The 16,862-nt window shown below is 48.7% G+C and overlaps 1 protein-coding gene across 1 annotated transcript; it reads right to left on the reverse strand.

Moving 5' to 3' along the window:
* Nucleotides 1–6,886: 6,886 nt before the first annotated feature.
* On the reverse strand, nucleotides 6,887–16,733 carry Nopchap1 (NOP protein chaperone 1). Its single transcript, XM_057757432.1, has 4 exons — nucleotides 16,618–16,733; nucleotides 13,491–13,577; nucleotides 12,262–12,398; nucleotides 6,887–10,626 (listed from the first exon to the last, which is right to left on the reverse strand). The coding sequence occupies exons 1-4, from the start codon at nucleotides 16,730–16,732 to the stop codon at nucleotides 10,408–10,410; spliced, it is 558 nt and encodes a 185-aa protein (XP_057613415.1). The 5' UTR covers nucleotide 16,733; the 3' UTR covers nucleotides 6,887–10,407.
* Between the last annotated feature and the right edge of the window lie 129 nt (nucleotides 16,734–16,862).

Consider the following 16,862-nt stretch of genomic DNA (forward strand, 5'->3'; position numbering starts at 1 on the left):
CCCTCCCTTAAAAAACAAAACAAAACAAAACAAAACAAACATTATGTATACAGGGTTCTTCCTGCACACATGCCTTCAGGCCAGAAGCGGGCACCAGATCTCATTACTGATGGTTGTGAGCTGCCTTGTAGATGCTAGGAATTGAACTCAGGACCTCTGGAAGAACAGTCAGTGCTTTTAACCTCAAAGTCATCTCTCCAGCCTTCCCCCTTTTCAACAATAAACCTCCAACAAAAGAGTTTTTTGTACAGTGTGATTTGTCCTCACAGCATCGAAACAGCAGCAGCGCTGAGACGGTTACTAAAGTCAAGTCTTAAATCAAGGGCAGTACACATGAGTTACTCACAGAGGACCCGCACAGAGAGGTACAGGGAGGGAACAGAGGAAGGCTTGTAGAGACTCACAGCCTTTTCTATCTGGGAAGGTGGAGCAAGGGTTGATGCTCTGTTGCTTTCTCAGCCTATCAGGTTTGTACCCCAGTACCTGTCTACCAAGACTGATCAGTAATAGATACGTGTAAATGCTTCATTTGATGTCCGATATGGGGCACAATTCCATGCTGCAGCTGTCAAGAGTGCCATTTCTCGAGCTAGTTCCAGGACAAGCTCCAAAACCACAGAGAAACCGTCTCGAAAAAAAACCAAAAAAAAAAAAAAAAAGAGTGCCATTTCTCAGAACTGCCTCAGGTCACTGGCTCTTCCCACCACTAGTATGGGTCGAGAGCGAATCACACCCACAGTAAACCCCTTTGTCACACTGGGAACAGGGATTCTAACGCTTCTAATCCTCCATTCGTGCACACAATGCGGCATCAGTGGTACCCAGTGCACACTCCCCTGGGACCTCAGTCCCTGCTGCCATCACTCCAGTGTATTCAGTGCAGCTGCCCGTTGCAACACCAACACCCACAATGCTAACCCTTCTACCTGGGCACTGCACTACCCCACCAAACAGTTAAGCGCCATCGCTGTAGCTAGCTGCCCCTTCTCAAAGCTCCCCACCTGAGATCAACTGCAGCTTGCCCTGGCTCCAGGCCATGCAGTATAGCTGCAACCCACTGCAACCCCAGCACCCATCACCCACCATTCAAGGCCTCCTGTCTAGGCAACCCACCGTCCATCAAAACAGCCCCAAACCATGGCTGTAGCTGGCTGCACCCTTTCAGAGCTCTATGCTGCAGACAGTGCTGTAGACAAACTGGTAAGTCATTCAACAGACAGATGTGCTGAAGTTTAGGATGGTGATCTCTAAGTTTTCCCCTTAAATAACCCTTTCATTGTCCTAATTCTCAACTGGTGGGAGATTATTTTATGGCATCAATTGGTGCGCAATGTTTTGTTTTAGAATCCCCCGGCTCTGCTGCCCACAGTCAGCTCAGAGTGTGCCCAGCTTGGCGGCGAGCCCTTCCTCAGCAGGCCGTGGCCTGTGCATAGAGCCAGCAGTTTAATAGAGAATCTCACACAGCTGCCTTTCTTGCTAAGAATCAGCTGCAGTTCACTGTATTTTCTCTTTACACACCTTGGATTGGTTTCAAGTTTCCACGTACTGTAATGTTTGCCTCCCGCAAGGGCACACCACAGACATTTGGGTGAGACGGGGCTTCCCTGGTCTGAGGCAGCCATTCCGCTGGTGGGTATCCCACCCACCACTTCCTTAAATTACCCAAAGTGGCCTGCAGTGAGCCTCAGGGAAATGAGCCATTTAACCGTAACATTGGAGTTCTGTGACTCGACCAGACTGTTATGGTTTTCGTCTCTTTAAGAGACAAGCCACGCCCACTCCCGGCACCAGCCGCCCCCTGCCACCTTAGCTTCTCTGTGTTCCTTTCGGCACACACACTCCCTTCAGTCCCTATCTCTGTCCTCTTCTCTCTCTCCTTTCTTCCCCTGCCCTTCCTCTAAGTAGTAAATATCCAATTCTATTCTGTACGATGTGTCTGTGTGCCTTCTACCCACCGCCTGCTCACACCCCCGGGCTCGCTAGGGCCACCCCGCCCGGGACCAACCGGCAGCTGTCTCTGCCTGGGACTAGCTGCTCTGTGGGCCAGCTGCCTACTGCCACCGGGGATCTTGCAGCATTTTTAACAGACTCTCTCCATGTTCCTTCCCGTGCACAGGCAGGCCAGCTGAGGACACGTGGAACCCGGGGGTCGCCTGAGCGCCGACCTCTATGCACACCAGCAGCTTCGTTGGTGAGTTTTCCCCTTCCAGTCAGCTAAACCATTTCTCTGAACCCAAGGAACTGACGGTGAGCTCCCTATGCGGTCCTATAAACGGTGGGGGGGGGTGGGGTGATGATCAGCTCCAACCACAGCCTTCACTGCTACAGTAAAGCCCTGTGCTGACATTCATCTCTAGTTGCTTTCCATTGCAGGGCAGTGCTCCCACGTTAGCTTTCCATAACTAAAAGTTTTAGGACAATCAAGGGTACTGCTCCTACATTAGCTCCGCAAACACTGAGCAGTGCTTTTATACTGTGGGGCATGGGATCCTTGGCATTTTTCAGTTTTATCTTTTCTATTTGCCCACTCCTAAGTGGTCCCCACTATGAGAGCATCCAAGACCAACTTAAGCCTCTCACTTCAAGTCACCCAGACGGGTGAGTCGGCTTCATTGACACCCCGCCTGTAGAGAGATGTTCTCTTACAGGCCTTGTGGTGTCGCTGTTTTTGCAGGTTTTCATGTTTTCAGCTACGGAATGAATATAAAGCCTCACACTACAGCCCCTCACCCGAGTGCTCTGCCAGTGTCCCACCGGCTCTGCTCTCCCTCAAACTATCGTCACCCGTCTCTAACGTTCTGCCAGTGTCCCACCGGCTTCGCTCTCCTCAAACTATCCGTCACCCGTCTGTAACGTTCTGCCAGTGTCCCACCGGCTCTGCTCTCCCTCAAACTATCCGTCACCCGTCTGTAATCGCTCTGCTGGTGTCCGCTGGTGCCCCTTCCCCACACACGTCAAAACATTCTTTTCCTCTCACTCCTATTCCTTCTATTCTATCCCTGCCACCGCTACCACCAGTCCCGCGGAAACCGACGTAATTAGTCAGATCTGTGAGGCAGCTTTCTGCAATTCCAGCCCTTTCTTCGTCGGCAGTTCGCACCTCTGGGTCTCTTTGTAGGGCCCACAGGCTGACCCCTCCTCAAACAGTTCCTATTGAGGACAGCCTGCCATTTCTGGAAAAACATCTCGTTTGCTCCTCTGTGCTTGCTCTGCCCACCCTGGTGGGTATCTACAGGGGAGTTGTTTGTTCCGTCTTGAGCCTGGTAATTTCCAGTGTACAGCAGTTAGGTATATAACGCTTTCTCTAATTTCGAATAAATGGCATTCTGTACTCACAAACGACCCACGTCTCTAATGTTCCTTAATCTCCAGCGCCTGGCCCAACTCACAAACTGTCCATCCGACAGGTGCTACAGGTGGAGGCCCACAGCGAGATCGGGAAGTAGGGACCCCTGAGAGATGGCCCTCAGAAGACTGGGCAGCAGGCAAGATATTGATGGTGAGGGTGAATTGAAGATGGGTGCAAGTACTGACTTAGTGATAGTTCTTTTAACGAAATAAGGCATGGCTATTAATCAGGGAGCTTTAATACTACTGATTAGGAGCAGGTAAAAGCTGACCTCTAAAACACTCTAAAAGAGCGAGGGCCATAGCAACATTTCACTATGGCGTTTAGTCAAAGACACTCTTCTCAATGATGATGTAAAAGTAGTGAAGAACTAGGGAATTTGGCCAAAACCTTTGAGGAGATTCAGGATGAAGAATCTGTGAAGTCTACTGAGAGCTTTGAACAGGTGGAACGAGCATGGAAACAGATCCCTCTTAATGAGTAAAAAAAAAAAAAAAAAAAGGAATCTGTAGTGTAGGTAAAGTAGGAAAGCTATAGTATTAGTAATTACAAACATGGTAAGAAATAAATGACATATTGTATCATACAGTTATAGTGACAAGGACAGTCTGGTATTGGGACAAAAACAGGGAAACCTATCAAACAAGACCTGGAAAACAACTGACAAAGTTTTAGCTATTTATAATAAAAGCACCAGAAACAAGCAATCCAAAAAGCTTACGCAACAAATGTTATGACAATGAGACATGTCTGCTCCTAGCAGCACCCATCTACTTCAGAGAAGATGATGGTGGTCCAAGAAAAGTCCCTATTGGTTTACTTTGTGGCAAAAGTTAGCCACTGGGCAAGAAGCTGACTGTGCCTTGGCTGCTGATAGTTTCTGTCCAATCTGGACAAGCAGAACACAGAAAAGGAACTCCCAAACTTTGCCAAAGCAAGGTGGAACTCTTTCAAAAATTCTGCTTCATAAAAGTCAGATATTCTAGGCCTACAAAGGAACCCTGGGTAGGACTCACCAAGACAGAATAAGAGGATTTTATCGTAATTTTTTGAAACCAAATGGATTAGACATTGCTAATTCTTGCCTTATATACTTGTATATAGTTATTGTGTATGTTGTATACATTTGTATATATTAGTCAAAACATTCACTTTTTATGAGACATTTTGATTGTGTTCTTATAAAGATTGCTTGTAGTCAGAGGGCAGATCTAAACCACTAGCTGACCACAGGTTTGGAGGACTGTACCCAGAAAACAGGAAGAGGTAAGGCAGAGTAGAGAAGGAGGGATGGTAGACGTGGGAAGCAAGTGTTGCTGCTCTGTTCTCTCTGCCTCCCGATTATTTACTGGGAAGGTCAAACATATTAACAATTCAAAACTGTGCTAGAAAACTAGACATCCACCTGCCAAGAATGAAAATAGACCCCCTTTAATTATTCAGCCATGGTTACGGCTGCACTTCCGGCTTCTAAAGGCAGGCACAGGTGATTGGACCCTTTGTCACGCCCAGCGTGATCCATGTGTGCACATGCGTGGTTACCTCCACGTGTGATTCAACTAAAACCTTTGTGCACATGTGCAGTTCGCCTGTCATCAGCGTGTGATAGTCATGCCAACACCCTGTGCACATGTGCTAGGTGTGGGTCACTCATCATCAGCATGTGATGTAGTCACACCAACCCCGTGTGCATGTGCTAGGCATGGGTCACCTGTCATCTGCGTCATCAGCATGTGACAGTCACGCCAACCCCGTGCGCAAGTGCTAGGCAGCATTTAAAAGCTGGACACGCCACCTTTGCTCTCTTTCTGTACACCGTTTCCCAGGCGTGTGTGCATGTTCCCTCCTAATAAACTCCTAAGTGGGTTTGTTCGCGTCTCGTGTTCTTTTCTCACATCAGATCACTTCACCCCCATCTTTCACCCAGGACTAGCTACAGTGACGCGTGCCTTTATTCCCATCTTTCACCCAGGGCTAGCTACAGTGACGCGTGCCTTTATCCCCAGCACTCAGAAAGCCAAGAGTGCATGTGAAATTAAGGCCAGCCCAGTCTACAGTTGACCCTAGATAACCCTCAACTACAGTGAAGGACCCTGTGCCCAAAAGTAATTAAGAAATCAACTCACAGCAGACCAAAGACCTTAATTTAAAACCTGAAGCTGCTCCGGGAAAACACATCTTTTTAAAATGTTTTAGTGTATGAAGAACTTTCTAAACATTATTCCAAAAACACAAAAACCAGCCTTGATAAGAAACGGCAGGAACTACATGAAACTAAATGTTCTTTATATCAAAAGACATCAACAGCCCACAAAATGGGAGAAAATCTTTACCAAGTATACTCAGAAGGCTAATATCTAGAATTTACAAACAAGTAAGACAAATTAAAAGCAATTCTGACAAACGAATGGGCTAATACAACAAGTTCTCTAAAGCAGAAACACATGTCCCCCAAGTTATTTTTGTAAAACGTTCAGGTGGGCAGTGATGATGCACACCTTTAATCCCACTACCCAGGATGGCCGGGGGGGGGGGAGGGGGGGAGATCATTATCCTAGCTAGCCATCAGGAAAAGTGTAAACCGAAGCTACTTTCAGTTAACACCTCACACCTCAAAATGGCCATCAGGAAATCTGGACAGTTGTGGGGAGAGAAATCCTCATTCATTGTGGATGAGAGTTCAAATGAATTTATCCATTATGGAAATCATGGAGGAATTTAAAAAAATGAAAACCAGATCTACCACTCCTGGGTCTAGACCTAAAGGGCTCCATATATAGCAAACAGACATTTGCACATCCATGTTTCTTTCTGCTTCCAAGTAGCAAGGACATGTAACCAATCTAGTTGTCTACCAACGGTGGACAGATAACAAAAATGTGGTAATATACACACATAAGAACACACTTTAGTTGAGAAGAAAAAGGAAATGAAACTCGCAAAAAATGGGCATACTTAAAAAGTATATTAAGTACAGTGATTCAGAAAGAAGAAAATCTTCCCATTTTCCCTCATGTAGAAATGTGTAACATGAGCAAACCGGTGTGGTCTTAAGAGACTCAGGAAGAAATCAGTAATAACCAGTGGTGAGGACAGATGGGACAAAAGGACAAGGGAGCGGAAAGGAGTTTGAAAGATAGGGCCACAGGAGATCAGGGTACTGAGGGTGGGGAAGGTAGAGGACAAATTTATTCAAATATAGCAAGAACGATGTTAACTTAATACTTGAAAGCCTGTGACTTTGTTGACAGACATAACTGATGTGACTGTCACTGAGAAGTCCCACAGCCCTTGTAGCAATGGTCTACTCTGGAACGGGTCTACCTTCCCCCACCCCACCAGTTTCCAGCTGCCCATTCCTGCATAACCTGATCGGGAGGAGACATTAGGAAACAAGGGGCCCAGGGTGTGTTTCCGTTTTCAGACAGGGACTTGGTGTGCAACCCAGGCTGACCTCCAATTCTCAGTCTCCTGCCTGAGGGTTAGTACTACAAGAACGTGTAAAAAAAATTTTAAACAATTTTTTAAAAACGTAATTTATTCATTTTTTGATAATTTCATACATGTAAACAATCCATCCTGATCATCAGCACTCCAACGCCCCATCCATCTCCCAACATAACCCCTTTCCCTCCGAAGCTTTGCATGAACTTAGACTCTTGTGAGACAGTGTAAATGACTGTGTGCCTAGTGCCCTGATATTTACCTTAGAGACCGGTCCCTAGGGCCTACCCCTCAACAGTTTTCAGTGGGCTTCGTTTCACTGGCAGACAGGGGTGTTAAGCCCAATATCCACAATACTGGAGCAACTGCTAGCCAAGAGGGAAAGCCTGAAGCAGGTGGGTCCAGCAGGGTGCACTTCACTGACAGTACAGTCAGCATATCCAAAAGGGGGTGCTGGAGGGCTTTTTGCCAAGTCTCTAAGGTGTCACAGAATCAGACCGCAGAAATGGCACGAATGCGTAAACGACAGCCAACATTTAAATAAAGACACCACGTGCAAATAAATGGTGCTTCCAGCAACCACAAGGCTGTTGAATAAACTCCAATGGCAGGGGTGGTCTACCTTCCTGTTGCTTGCCAGGGAGATGGATCCTAGAGGTTCCCACACTAGACCTGGGTGTGTAGCTGAGATAAGTGGTTATCTACCCACTGCTAACGACAACGTAGGATCTGCCTTCAGGAGACTAGAACACCAACCTGGGACTAAACCAGGATACACTGTATCCCCAGTGGTTAGCTGTCAGCATCAGGGGGCGCTGTTCAGGCCATACAGCCTCATTTGGCTATGGACTCCAAAAACCCCATTACCTGCTTGTTACACAGGTAACAGCAGGTTCAGCTGTGGTGCCATCAGCACAGGTACAGTCAACAATCTTCCAGTTATATGTCCAGACCCCTCCCCGTTAGAATGCTCGTTAGGTCAGGAACAGAAACGCACATCCAAACAGAGACAGCCACCACTTTGCTAAACAAAACACGTACCCAATTGTCGTGGCAGTTCAAGAGAGAACGGTCCTAGTGGGTGGACCTTTGTAAGAAAGATTAGGAGGAGCCGGGCGGTGGTGGCGCACACCTTTAATCCCAGCACTCGGGAGGCAGAGGCAGGCGGATCTCTGTGAGTTCGAGACCAGCCTGGTCTACAAGAGCTAGTTCCAGGACAGGCTCCAAAGCTACAGAGAAACCCTGTCTCAAAAAACCAAAAAAAAAAAAAAAAAAGAAAAGAAAGATTAGGAGGAAGTTTCAAAAGCTCAGCCAGGCCCAGTCTCATTCTCTGCCTCCGGCTTGGGTAAGAGATGTGCTGCTACGAAGGTCTGCCTCCCACCGTCCCCACCACGAGGATCACAGACTCACCCCTCTGAAACTGTCAGGAAGAAACCAACTGAAATCTCGGTTTTACAAATTGCCTTGGTAACGGCATCTCTTCACAGAAATAGGAAAGTAAACTAACACAATTGTCTTCTGAGTATTTGTGCACTGGAGTCAGACTGTTGCTGCCTCTTCTGGCACTGGGCAGCAACCACTATAAACCATGGTGATGACAAACAGACTACTGCACACATGACAGACTCTCTAGTCAGGTAGGGGTGCCATGAACATGCTTCTTTCTGGGCATCATGAAACTGGACCAAAATGGGCATTATGAGATTCTGATCCACTGTGCCCAGAAGGAGTGAGACACTACTTCCGATGGGTGCACAGTGGCTGCCTCCTTCAAGTTGCAAAAGGGCACCAGGTAAACAAACAGCAGAACATGTGTGGGGCTTTATATTCCCAAGCGAGGGGACACACCTAGAGCCACTCCTAGGCCGTCTCTGAGCTGTCAGTCACGTCCTATAACCTAGCTATCCCAGGTCAGCCGCTGACCACCCGCCGAGTTCTACGAGAACCTTCCCCCCACCCGTCTTTACAACGTAGGCGATCCCCAAGGATGTTCCTGCCACCTTTCCTCTCTGAGATACAACTGTAACAGTACGCAGAAGGAAATGATCGGCTTCCAACATGCCTTCCCTTTGTAATTATGCACAAGCTTCCCAAATACAGAGTCCACCATTTGTTGGGGAGCATGTCCAGTTTGAAAAAACTATACAGTCTCTGTTCTCCTGCACATGGTAAAAAGAACGCTTTACTCTTTTATGCCTGTGCTGTGGCTCTGCAGCTTGGCACTCACCAAGGTGTGAAGCCATTGTCTGTCACAGGAATATCCAGTCCTTAAGCAAGGGCCCTATGCTGGCAATATAAACAAAGCCCTGGCTAAGCTTATTACCAAACTCAGAAGTACACCCATCAGATGTCTCTTCAGTCTAAAAATCTGGTAATTGGAAAACCAGGCTAGACTGGGTATTCACACAGCTGTGGTCAGGATGTGTGCAGTCACTGGATAACAGAGAACCCAATTAAGACACGATACTTGGTTGTGTAGGATGCTTTTGACCACTGGCTCAGGGGTGTGTGCCCTTCTGACGGCCTGGATCGCTTTCAGAGGAAGGCTCCACAATTGTCTGCTCCTGGTTTGGTACAGCAGCCCAATGGCTCAGTTCTCAGGGGAAATAGTATCTCTAAGGCTCAGGGACGAGAGAGGAAGAAGGTACATGAAGGCGCCAAGAGCTGGAGGGGGGGGAACTGGGTTCAGGGCTGATGCCCTAACCTGTCCTTACTGTGGAGCAACAGCTGCTAGAGGACCAACTGGAGACCCAGGGTCAGAGGAGGCATCAGCACACAGAATGTCAAGCCACCTAGGTAGGTGAGAGCTGTTGCTACGCCCTCCAGGTAGCCAAGGCCTGGTCCTACACTCAAGTAGCCACCTGGGGGGGGGGGGTGCCTCCTCCTCTCACCTTGGGCACTAGTCCTCATAAATCAATAACCATTGAGTCAGAACAGCTACCCAAGTCACAGGAGAACTGGAGTCATTCTTTAGGCTGTGGCACCATTACAGTTTGAAGCCAATGTTTACATGAATTCATACACCAACATGTACACAGTGATATAGCAGGTATTTGTAAACACTAAACCTCTTCACGGCAAGAGCAAAGGTCAGTCTACCCTCACAGGATGTCAATCACATGCTGTCCATTACAGAACTTTAAAAGGCAGCTTCGGTTTTTGTGAATAAAATAAAATAAAAACACCTTAAATGGCAGGGGGCCATTATCCTGGGCTGGTCTCTAGTACCCAGTTCCTATATAACAAACTGTAACCTGCTTTGGTACACAAACAAACCAAACTCTAATTTGGAAGTGGGAATGTTGTAACCAATGCCCTGATTTTAGCATAGATGAACATCAATGAGTCACAGACATCACAGTTCAGACCATGCCAACTTGGGCAAATATCTGCATGTAGCCAATCCAGTCATTTCTTCCCTATTTCCCTTCTCAGTTTCCAAGGGCATGACCCTCCCTGCAGTCTGAACACTTTCTATGTACAACACCCCCAAATTTGTGAATTTTTCTTTTTGACAGTTAAGGCGCCACAGGGACCTTGAAGCCCAGGACCCTGGGGGGCCGCCCCCCCAACAGGTGGCAGGTGTGCCTCCTGCCTCTCTCCATCCCTCTACCTCACTGCTTCTTTTTTTTACTTGCCGGACTTTCTAACACTTCAATCTTGCCTCTGCAACCTTCTGCACTCGGAAGCTTTATGTTGTCCACAGTGACTTCGGAGGGGGTGCAGTCTTCATCTTCGGACTCTGAGCTGTCTGCAGAGCTGTCAGAGGAGCTCTCTTCTGAGCTGCCCTCTTCCTTTGAATCTGACCGATTCATCTCAAATAAGGCCACATCCTGTAGAAAGTGTTAGGTTGAGAACTCTACTTCAGGGCAGTTCTGTAACATTTTCTAATAAAGAGGCAGGGTTGGCTCAGTGGATAAGGGTGCTTACTGATCTTCCAGAGGACCCAGTCCAGTTCCCAGCACCCATTACCAAGCTTCAGAAAATCTAACCCTTTCTTCTGGTTCTTCTGACCCTCACAGCCACGCACATAGGTAACACACACACTAACATGCACACAAAAAATAGTAATTCTTAAATAAAAGCAGAAGAAATTACTAATAAAGATTCTTGAGCACGGGTTGGGCTGTGAGCTTAACACGAACGGCAGGTAAACGCTTTCGGTGGCCAGAAGACATCAGAGCAAAGTCAGTGTCGGTTTGAAGGGTTTATTTTACTTATGTCGTTAAAATGGCTCCTCCTGGTGGGACAGATGGCTCAGCGCTTGAGTGCACAAGCTGCTTTTTCAGAGGACCTCGGTTCAATTCCCAGCAACCATCTGGCTCACAACTGTCTTTAACTCCAGGGGATATCAACACCCTCATATAGACATGCCGGGGAGACACCAATGCACATGGAAAAAGAAGTTGCTCCTGCCTAGTACACACCCAACACCATTCTCAAGAAAAACGGACTAGAGCAGTGGGTCTCGGTCTTCCTAATGCTGTGACCTTTAATACAGTTCCTCATGCTGTAGTGACCCCCAGCCATAAAACTATTTCATTTCTACTTCATAACTGTAATTATGCTATTGTTAGAATCATAATGTAGGGGCTGGAGAAATGACTCAGAGGTTAATATAACTGGCTGCTTATAGGTCCTCAGTTCAAGTCCCAGCAATCACATGGTGGCTCACAATCACCTATAACGGGGGGGAGGGGGATCACAATGTAAGTATCTGTGTTTTCTGATGACCTTAAGCAGGTCGAGGCCCACATGCTGAGAACCACTGGGCTAGAATCAGTCATCCCATCAGACACCTCGGACTTAACAAGAGATACAAACAATGGCCGTGGTAACACAGCTACAATCCCAACCTCTAACCCCAGCAGTGGGGAGATTGACAGGACAGTTTGAGACCAACCCAGGCCTCAGGTAAGGCCTGGACACCCAACTCCACTCCCTCAAGAACACCCCACAGCTCCTGCATTAATGAGATTTACATTTCTGAGCAAGGACCAGCAAATCATACCCGGCAGACTGGATCCCACCTGCTCCCTAGTTCTGTCCAGCTCCTGAACTAAGAATGGTTCCTATATCCCCAGAAAGTGGCTGAAAGGGGGAAAAATTTAAATACTGAATGAAATACAAAATCGTAGCCTGCTGCAAGCTTCTGCCACCACAGAGAACCCCAGGCACAACTTCCTACCATGAAAAAAACACTCCCCTTGAACTTCGAGTCAAATGCATAGCCTCTTGCCTTAAAAAAGCTTTAGTGGCCATAACATACAATGTCCCGCTTTCTTGTTAATGTCAACAGCTGTGCCCAGCACTGAACAGCACGTGAAACAGGGCAACAGAGACAGCCTATGAGAAATGTTCGACAATTTAAAAACCACATTTTACTTTAGAATAGAATTTGCCATTATCTTCCCCCATTTCGTGGCAAGTACACTAATCCCATCACGTGACGCCAACAGGGCAGTTACCATCTGTACGATGTTCCCGGATGTCCCCTCGGTGTTTTCAATATTGAAGCGATCTGCTGGAGCAACCGCCATTTCCTTCCGAAGCTTTTCATTGGCCTGGGCCAGCTGTGGGAGGAACGCCTGCACTTGGTCTAACACTGTGGAGAGCAAACACGGAATACAGCCATGTTAGTGAAGTCCAGACTCCACAACTGCTAAACACTTCAGAGGAGCACAGCAATGAACTCGGCAACAATTCAGGCCCAGCTTCTGAGCTGCCTCGGGTGGGAGGGTCAGAGGGGCCAGCTGAGATGGCTGGGGGCTGAACCAGGCCCTTGCTTTTGCCAGGCCAAGGGCTCTACCAACCAGTCACAGTCCCAGCCCCTCTTTGGGACTCCCAGAGCAACAAGCCCACACGATTCAGCAATTATTATTCAAATGGTCTGTTTCTCTTCCACCTTGAAAGTATAAAATTCTAGAAGGTTGGCATTCCACCAAGGGACTGAGAAAACAGGCAGAATGACCCAATGGATCTAAGAGTGCCTGATCCTTACAGTGAGTTCAGGGCCAACCTGAGCAACATAGACCCTGAGTAGAAGAATTCTGCCAGGCAGTGGTGTTGCACACCTTTAATCCCTGCACTCAGGAGGCAGAGGCAGAAAGATCTCAAGTTCAAGACCAGCCTGGTCTACAGACTGAGTTCCAGGCTGGGATTAAAGGTGTGCACCACCACAGCCAGATTTACTTATTTTAAGAGCCTTATGCCATTTAAGGAAATGTTTTATTTTAGGAAGGAATGCGTCAGTTCTGAGTACACTTCTGTAACACAGACTACACAGGGGCTAAACAAGCTGCAACAAAGCAGAAGAGTTAACAATAGTGTTCCCCAGAACCATATTTAATATTCCAGAGCATATGAAGAGTAAGTGCTTTTCCAAACAAGTGAGTCTTGAGTACCCTTCAAGCTTATCTCCAGCACGCTACAGTTCTCCCGCCTCAGCCTTCCCACCGAATCGCAGCCAGCAACAGTACTTTCAGTTTCAAAAAGGAAAAAGAAATGTATTCTGAAAAATCTTCAGGCAGATTACGATGAGAAATTTTACTCCTTAGACAAGGATTTACACAATACCAGACTTGCGGTATCTGACTCTGTGGTCTGATATCAGCCATGAAGACATCCTATCCCATCAAATGTGAGTGATTGGCCTAAACTGGGGGAGCGACCCCTGGAGTGGAAAGGGTGTACTTACAAGGGCTCCTCTGCATCCGAACTGTTTGAACAGTAGAGGTCTTCCTGGGCTGGGGTTTAGAGCTGATGAGCAACTGGTCCCAGATACCTGAAAATACACACAATTTACACCATAAATGCAGCCGAGCCAGGAGTGCAACTCAGCCATGGATGACCCTAGCACTTCAGAAGAGAGAGAGGGGACCATCAGTAACAGCTCCTGGGACTGTCTTCAACCTGGACCATTCCATGGAGGGGGGGAGATACTCTCTACAACATTGTGATTCTTATGTACAGCCATCTCCCCCTGTTCAGTCCATCTCACTCATCTGTAACAAATGTTTATCGGATTCCACCTTCTGGATTAATAGTAACAATAATAAATAATAAGCGGGCTAGGTGAACAAGCCTTTAATTCTGGCAGGTGGTTCTCTGAGCTCTAGGTCAGCCAGGGCCACACAGTGAAAACATCTCAGCACTAGCTGCTCTAGCCAAGCAGCAAGGCTTGATTCCCAACACCCACATGGGAGCTCACACTGGTCTGTATTTCAGTTCCAGAAGGTGATACCTTGGGATTTTCTCATGCATCAGGCATGCACAATATACATTAAAAAAAAAAGTTCAGGGCTGGAGAGATGGTTCAGAGGTTAAGAGCACTGACTACCCTTCCGAAGGTTCTGAGTTCAATTCCCAGCAACCACATGGTGGCTTACAACCATCTGTAATGAGATCTGGTGCCCTCATCTGGCCTGCAGGCATACATGGGGCTGAACACTGTGTACATAATAAATAAATCTAAAAAAAAAAGTTCAAATAATAAAGTTAACGCAATATGGACTTGTAACAATAATCTTCACAGTTTATTTGGTTAAGAAAGTCAGAAATGCCACGATGTGGTGGAACCTGCCTTTAATGGGCAGAAGCAGGCAGATTTCTGAATTCAAGGCCAGCATGGTCTTCAGAGCAAGTTTCAGGACAGCCAGAGCCAGAGAAACCCTGTTTCAAAAAACCAAAGCCACAGTCGGGCAATGGGTTGCACACCTTTTAATCCTAGCACTCAGGAGGCAGACACAGGTGGGTCTCTTGTGAGTTGGAAGCCAGCCTGGTCTACGGGACAGTCAAGACTGTTACACAAAGAAACCATCTCAAATAAAGTACTTTTTTTTTTAATTAAGAAAAAAGAAAAAAGTCAGAAATTGGCCCAACAAAGACGGCCTGACGGACACAGGGGCTTCCCTCCCAAACCTGAAGACCTTAACTCTCTCCACCAGGAAAGAGAAAACAGCCTCCCATCTGTATGTGGGCATAGTACACACAGAGGACCAGAAACGGGTACAAGCTACGCAGAATTGAGCAAATAACTGAGCAACACTGAACAGGTTTCTTCTTTTGTAGAACACACCTGTCTGCCAGTAGGCATTCAATCTAAACAAAAATACCCTAAGGGGTAATTTTGTTCACGCTTGCACCTTTCCAGCTTATCCATGCCAAAGAATCCAAACAAACCAACTGTCCATCCCCATACACTGACCGCTCAAGCCTTTTCACGCACAGAAAAATCTCTACTTTCTAAATCAAAAATCCCGTCACTCTCAATGTAGAGATAACCCGAGAGACTTCGAAGGCTCCTGAAGGCCTAGTGCTTTGATGAGTGTTCGGAGCAAAGCCAGAGCTCGGGGTCAATATCTAGCTTTGCTGTTCCCAGCAGTGACTACCACCATGCCGGTTTTTTCCTTCATAAAACGGGGTCCTCAGGATACTTGCGCAGGCGTCGGGGATGCGGGAAGGCTTGAGCTGGTTAACACTACCACTCACTACACAAGCTTCAACAGTCAGGAGTGCAACTCCCTCAGATACACTTCGTTCTCAAAAGGTTCCCACGATACTTAATACGCAGGCACAAGAACTTCTATGCGTTCGTTAAAATTCTATGGGTAGCCCCACCTGTTTATATCAAAATGTGAAAATAGAGGCCTAGAGAAGACTACTTTTATAAAGTCCCACTGCGGAGCAGGGATTTGAACCTACAATTTCCATTCTGTCTCTCTCCGCCCGCCTGTGGCTCCCAAATGCTGGATTTAGCTGTGAGCCCCCACGCCTGGCTGAACCCATGCTTTTCTCTTCTGTACCACACTATTTGAAATGCTGAGTGGATTTCCCGCACACGCGTCTCCCTCCACCAAGGTGACAATGAAGAGGGAGTGCCTAAGACAAATATTAAAAATGGTACCTACCATCCTGGCCAAGGTAGCCCAGGTCCTCCCTGTAGCATTCCCTAAGAACTGCCCGGCCCGGGATGGCATACTCGTATCACCGACAACCCCCGAGCCCCACAACAGTGTTCCGGTCTCCTCAGCACACTCCCCCCGCCCTGCGCCAAGTGTCCCCGCCCCCGGAGCACCTCTGACTCCTCAGCATCCCCGCCCCCCAACATCCTGGGCTCAACAGTATCCCCGCCTCCCCGCTACCCCGGAGCGCCCCGTGCTCCACAGCATGCCCGTCCGCCCTCCCCCTCTTCAGCGCCCCAGGCTTCTCAATATCCCCAGTCCCCCTCAGTATCCAGGGCTCCGCAGCATCCCCGGCCCCACAGCGTCCCGGGCTCCTAGGCATCCCTGGCCCCGGAGCCCCGGGCTCCACAGTACCCCGGCCTCCGGAGTATCCTGGACTCCTAGACATCCCCGCCTCCCCGCGCCCCAGATCATTCCCGGTCCCCCAGGCACCCCGGGCTCCGCAGTACCACAGCCACCAGAGCGTCCCGGGCTCCGCAGTACCACGGCCTCCGGAGCGTCCCGGACTCCACAGCATCCCCGCCTCCAGAAACATTCCCGGTCCCCCAGAGCGCCCTGGTCTCCCAGGTATCCCCAGTCGCCCGGAGCGCCCCGGCCCCACAGCGTCCCAGGCTCCTAGGCATCCCCGGGCCCGGAGCGCCCCGGCCTCTCAGGCATCCCTGACCTCGGAGTCCCGGGCTCCACAGTACCCCGCCCTCCGGAGCGTCCCGGGCTCCGCACCATCCTCGCCTCCCGAAGCATTCTCGGTCCTCCGGAGCGCCCTGGAGTCCTGGGCGCCAAAGTACCCCGTCCTCCGGAGCGTCCCGGGCCCCGCGGAATCCCCGGACCCGCCAGCCCAGTGATCCCTCCGCCGCCGCTCACCTCGCGAACCCGAGCTCCCCGCGGTCAGCAGCTCCCTGGACACCGTAACCTGCGAGCGATCCCCAGAAGACGACGAAGCTGCGGGAGCAGATACGCGCTCACCGTGCAGCTCCATGCTTGCAAGACAGCACGAGAGAAATAAACCCGGATGGAGAAAGGCGCGGGTCGAGGGGCGGGGCGGGAGGCGGGGCCAAGGCGGCAATTGGCGGAAATCGGGAGCTGGGCGGGAACAGTGGGAGGAGCGG

Source organism: Chionomys nivalis, chromosome 25, assembly GCF_950005125.1.
Source record: "Chionomys nivalis chromosome 25, mChiNiv1.1, whole genome shotgun sequence".
NCBI lineage: Eukaryota > Metazoa > Chordata > Mammalia > Rodentia > Cricetidae > Chionomys > Chionomys nivalis.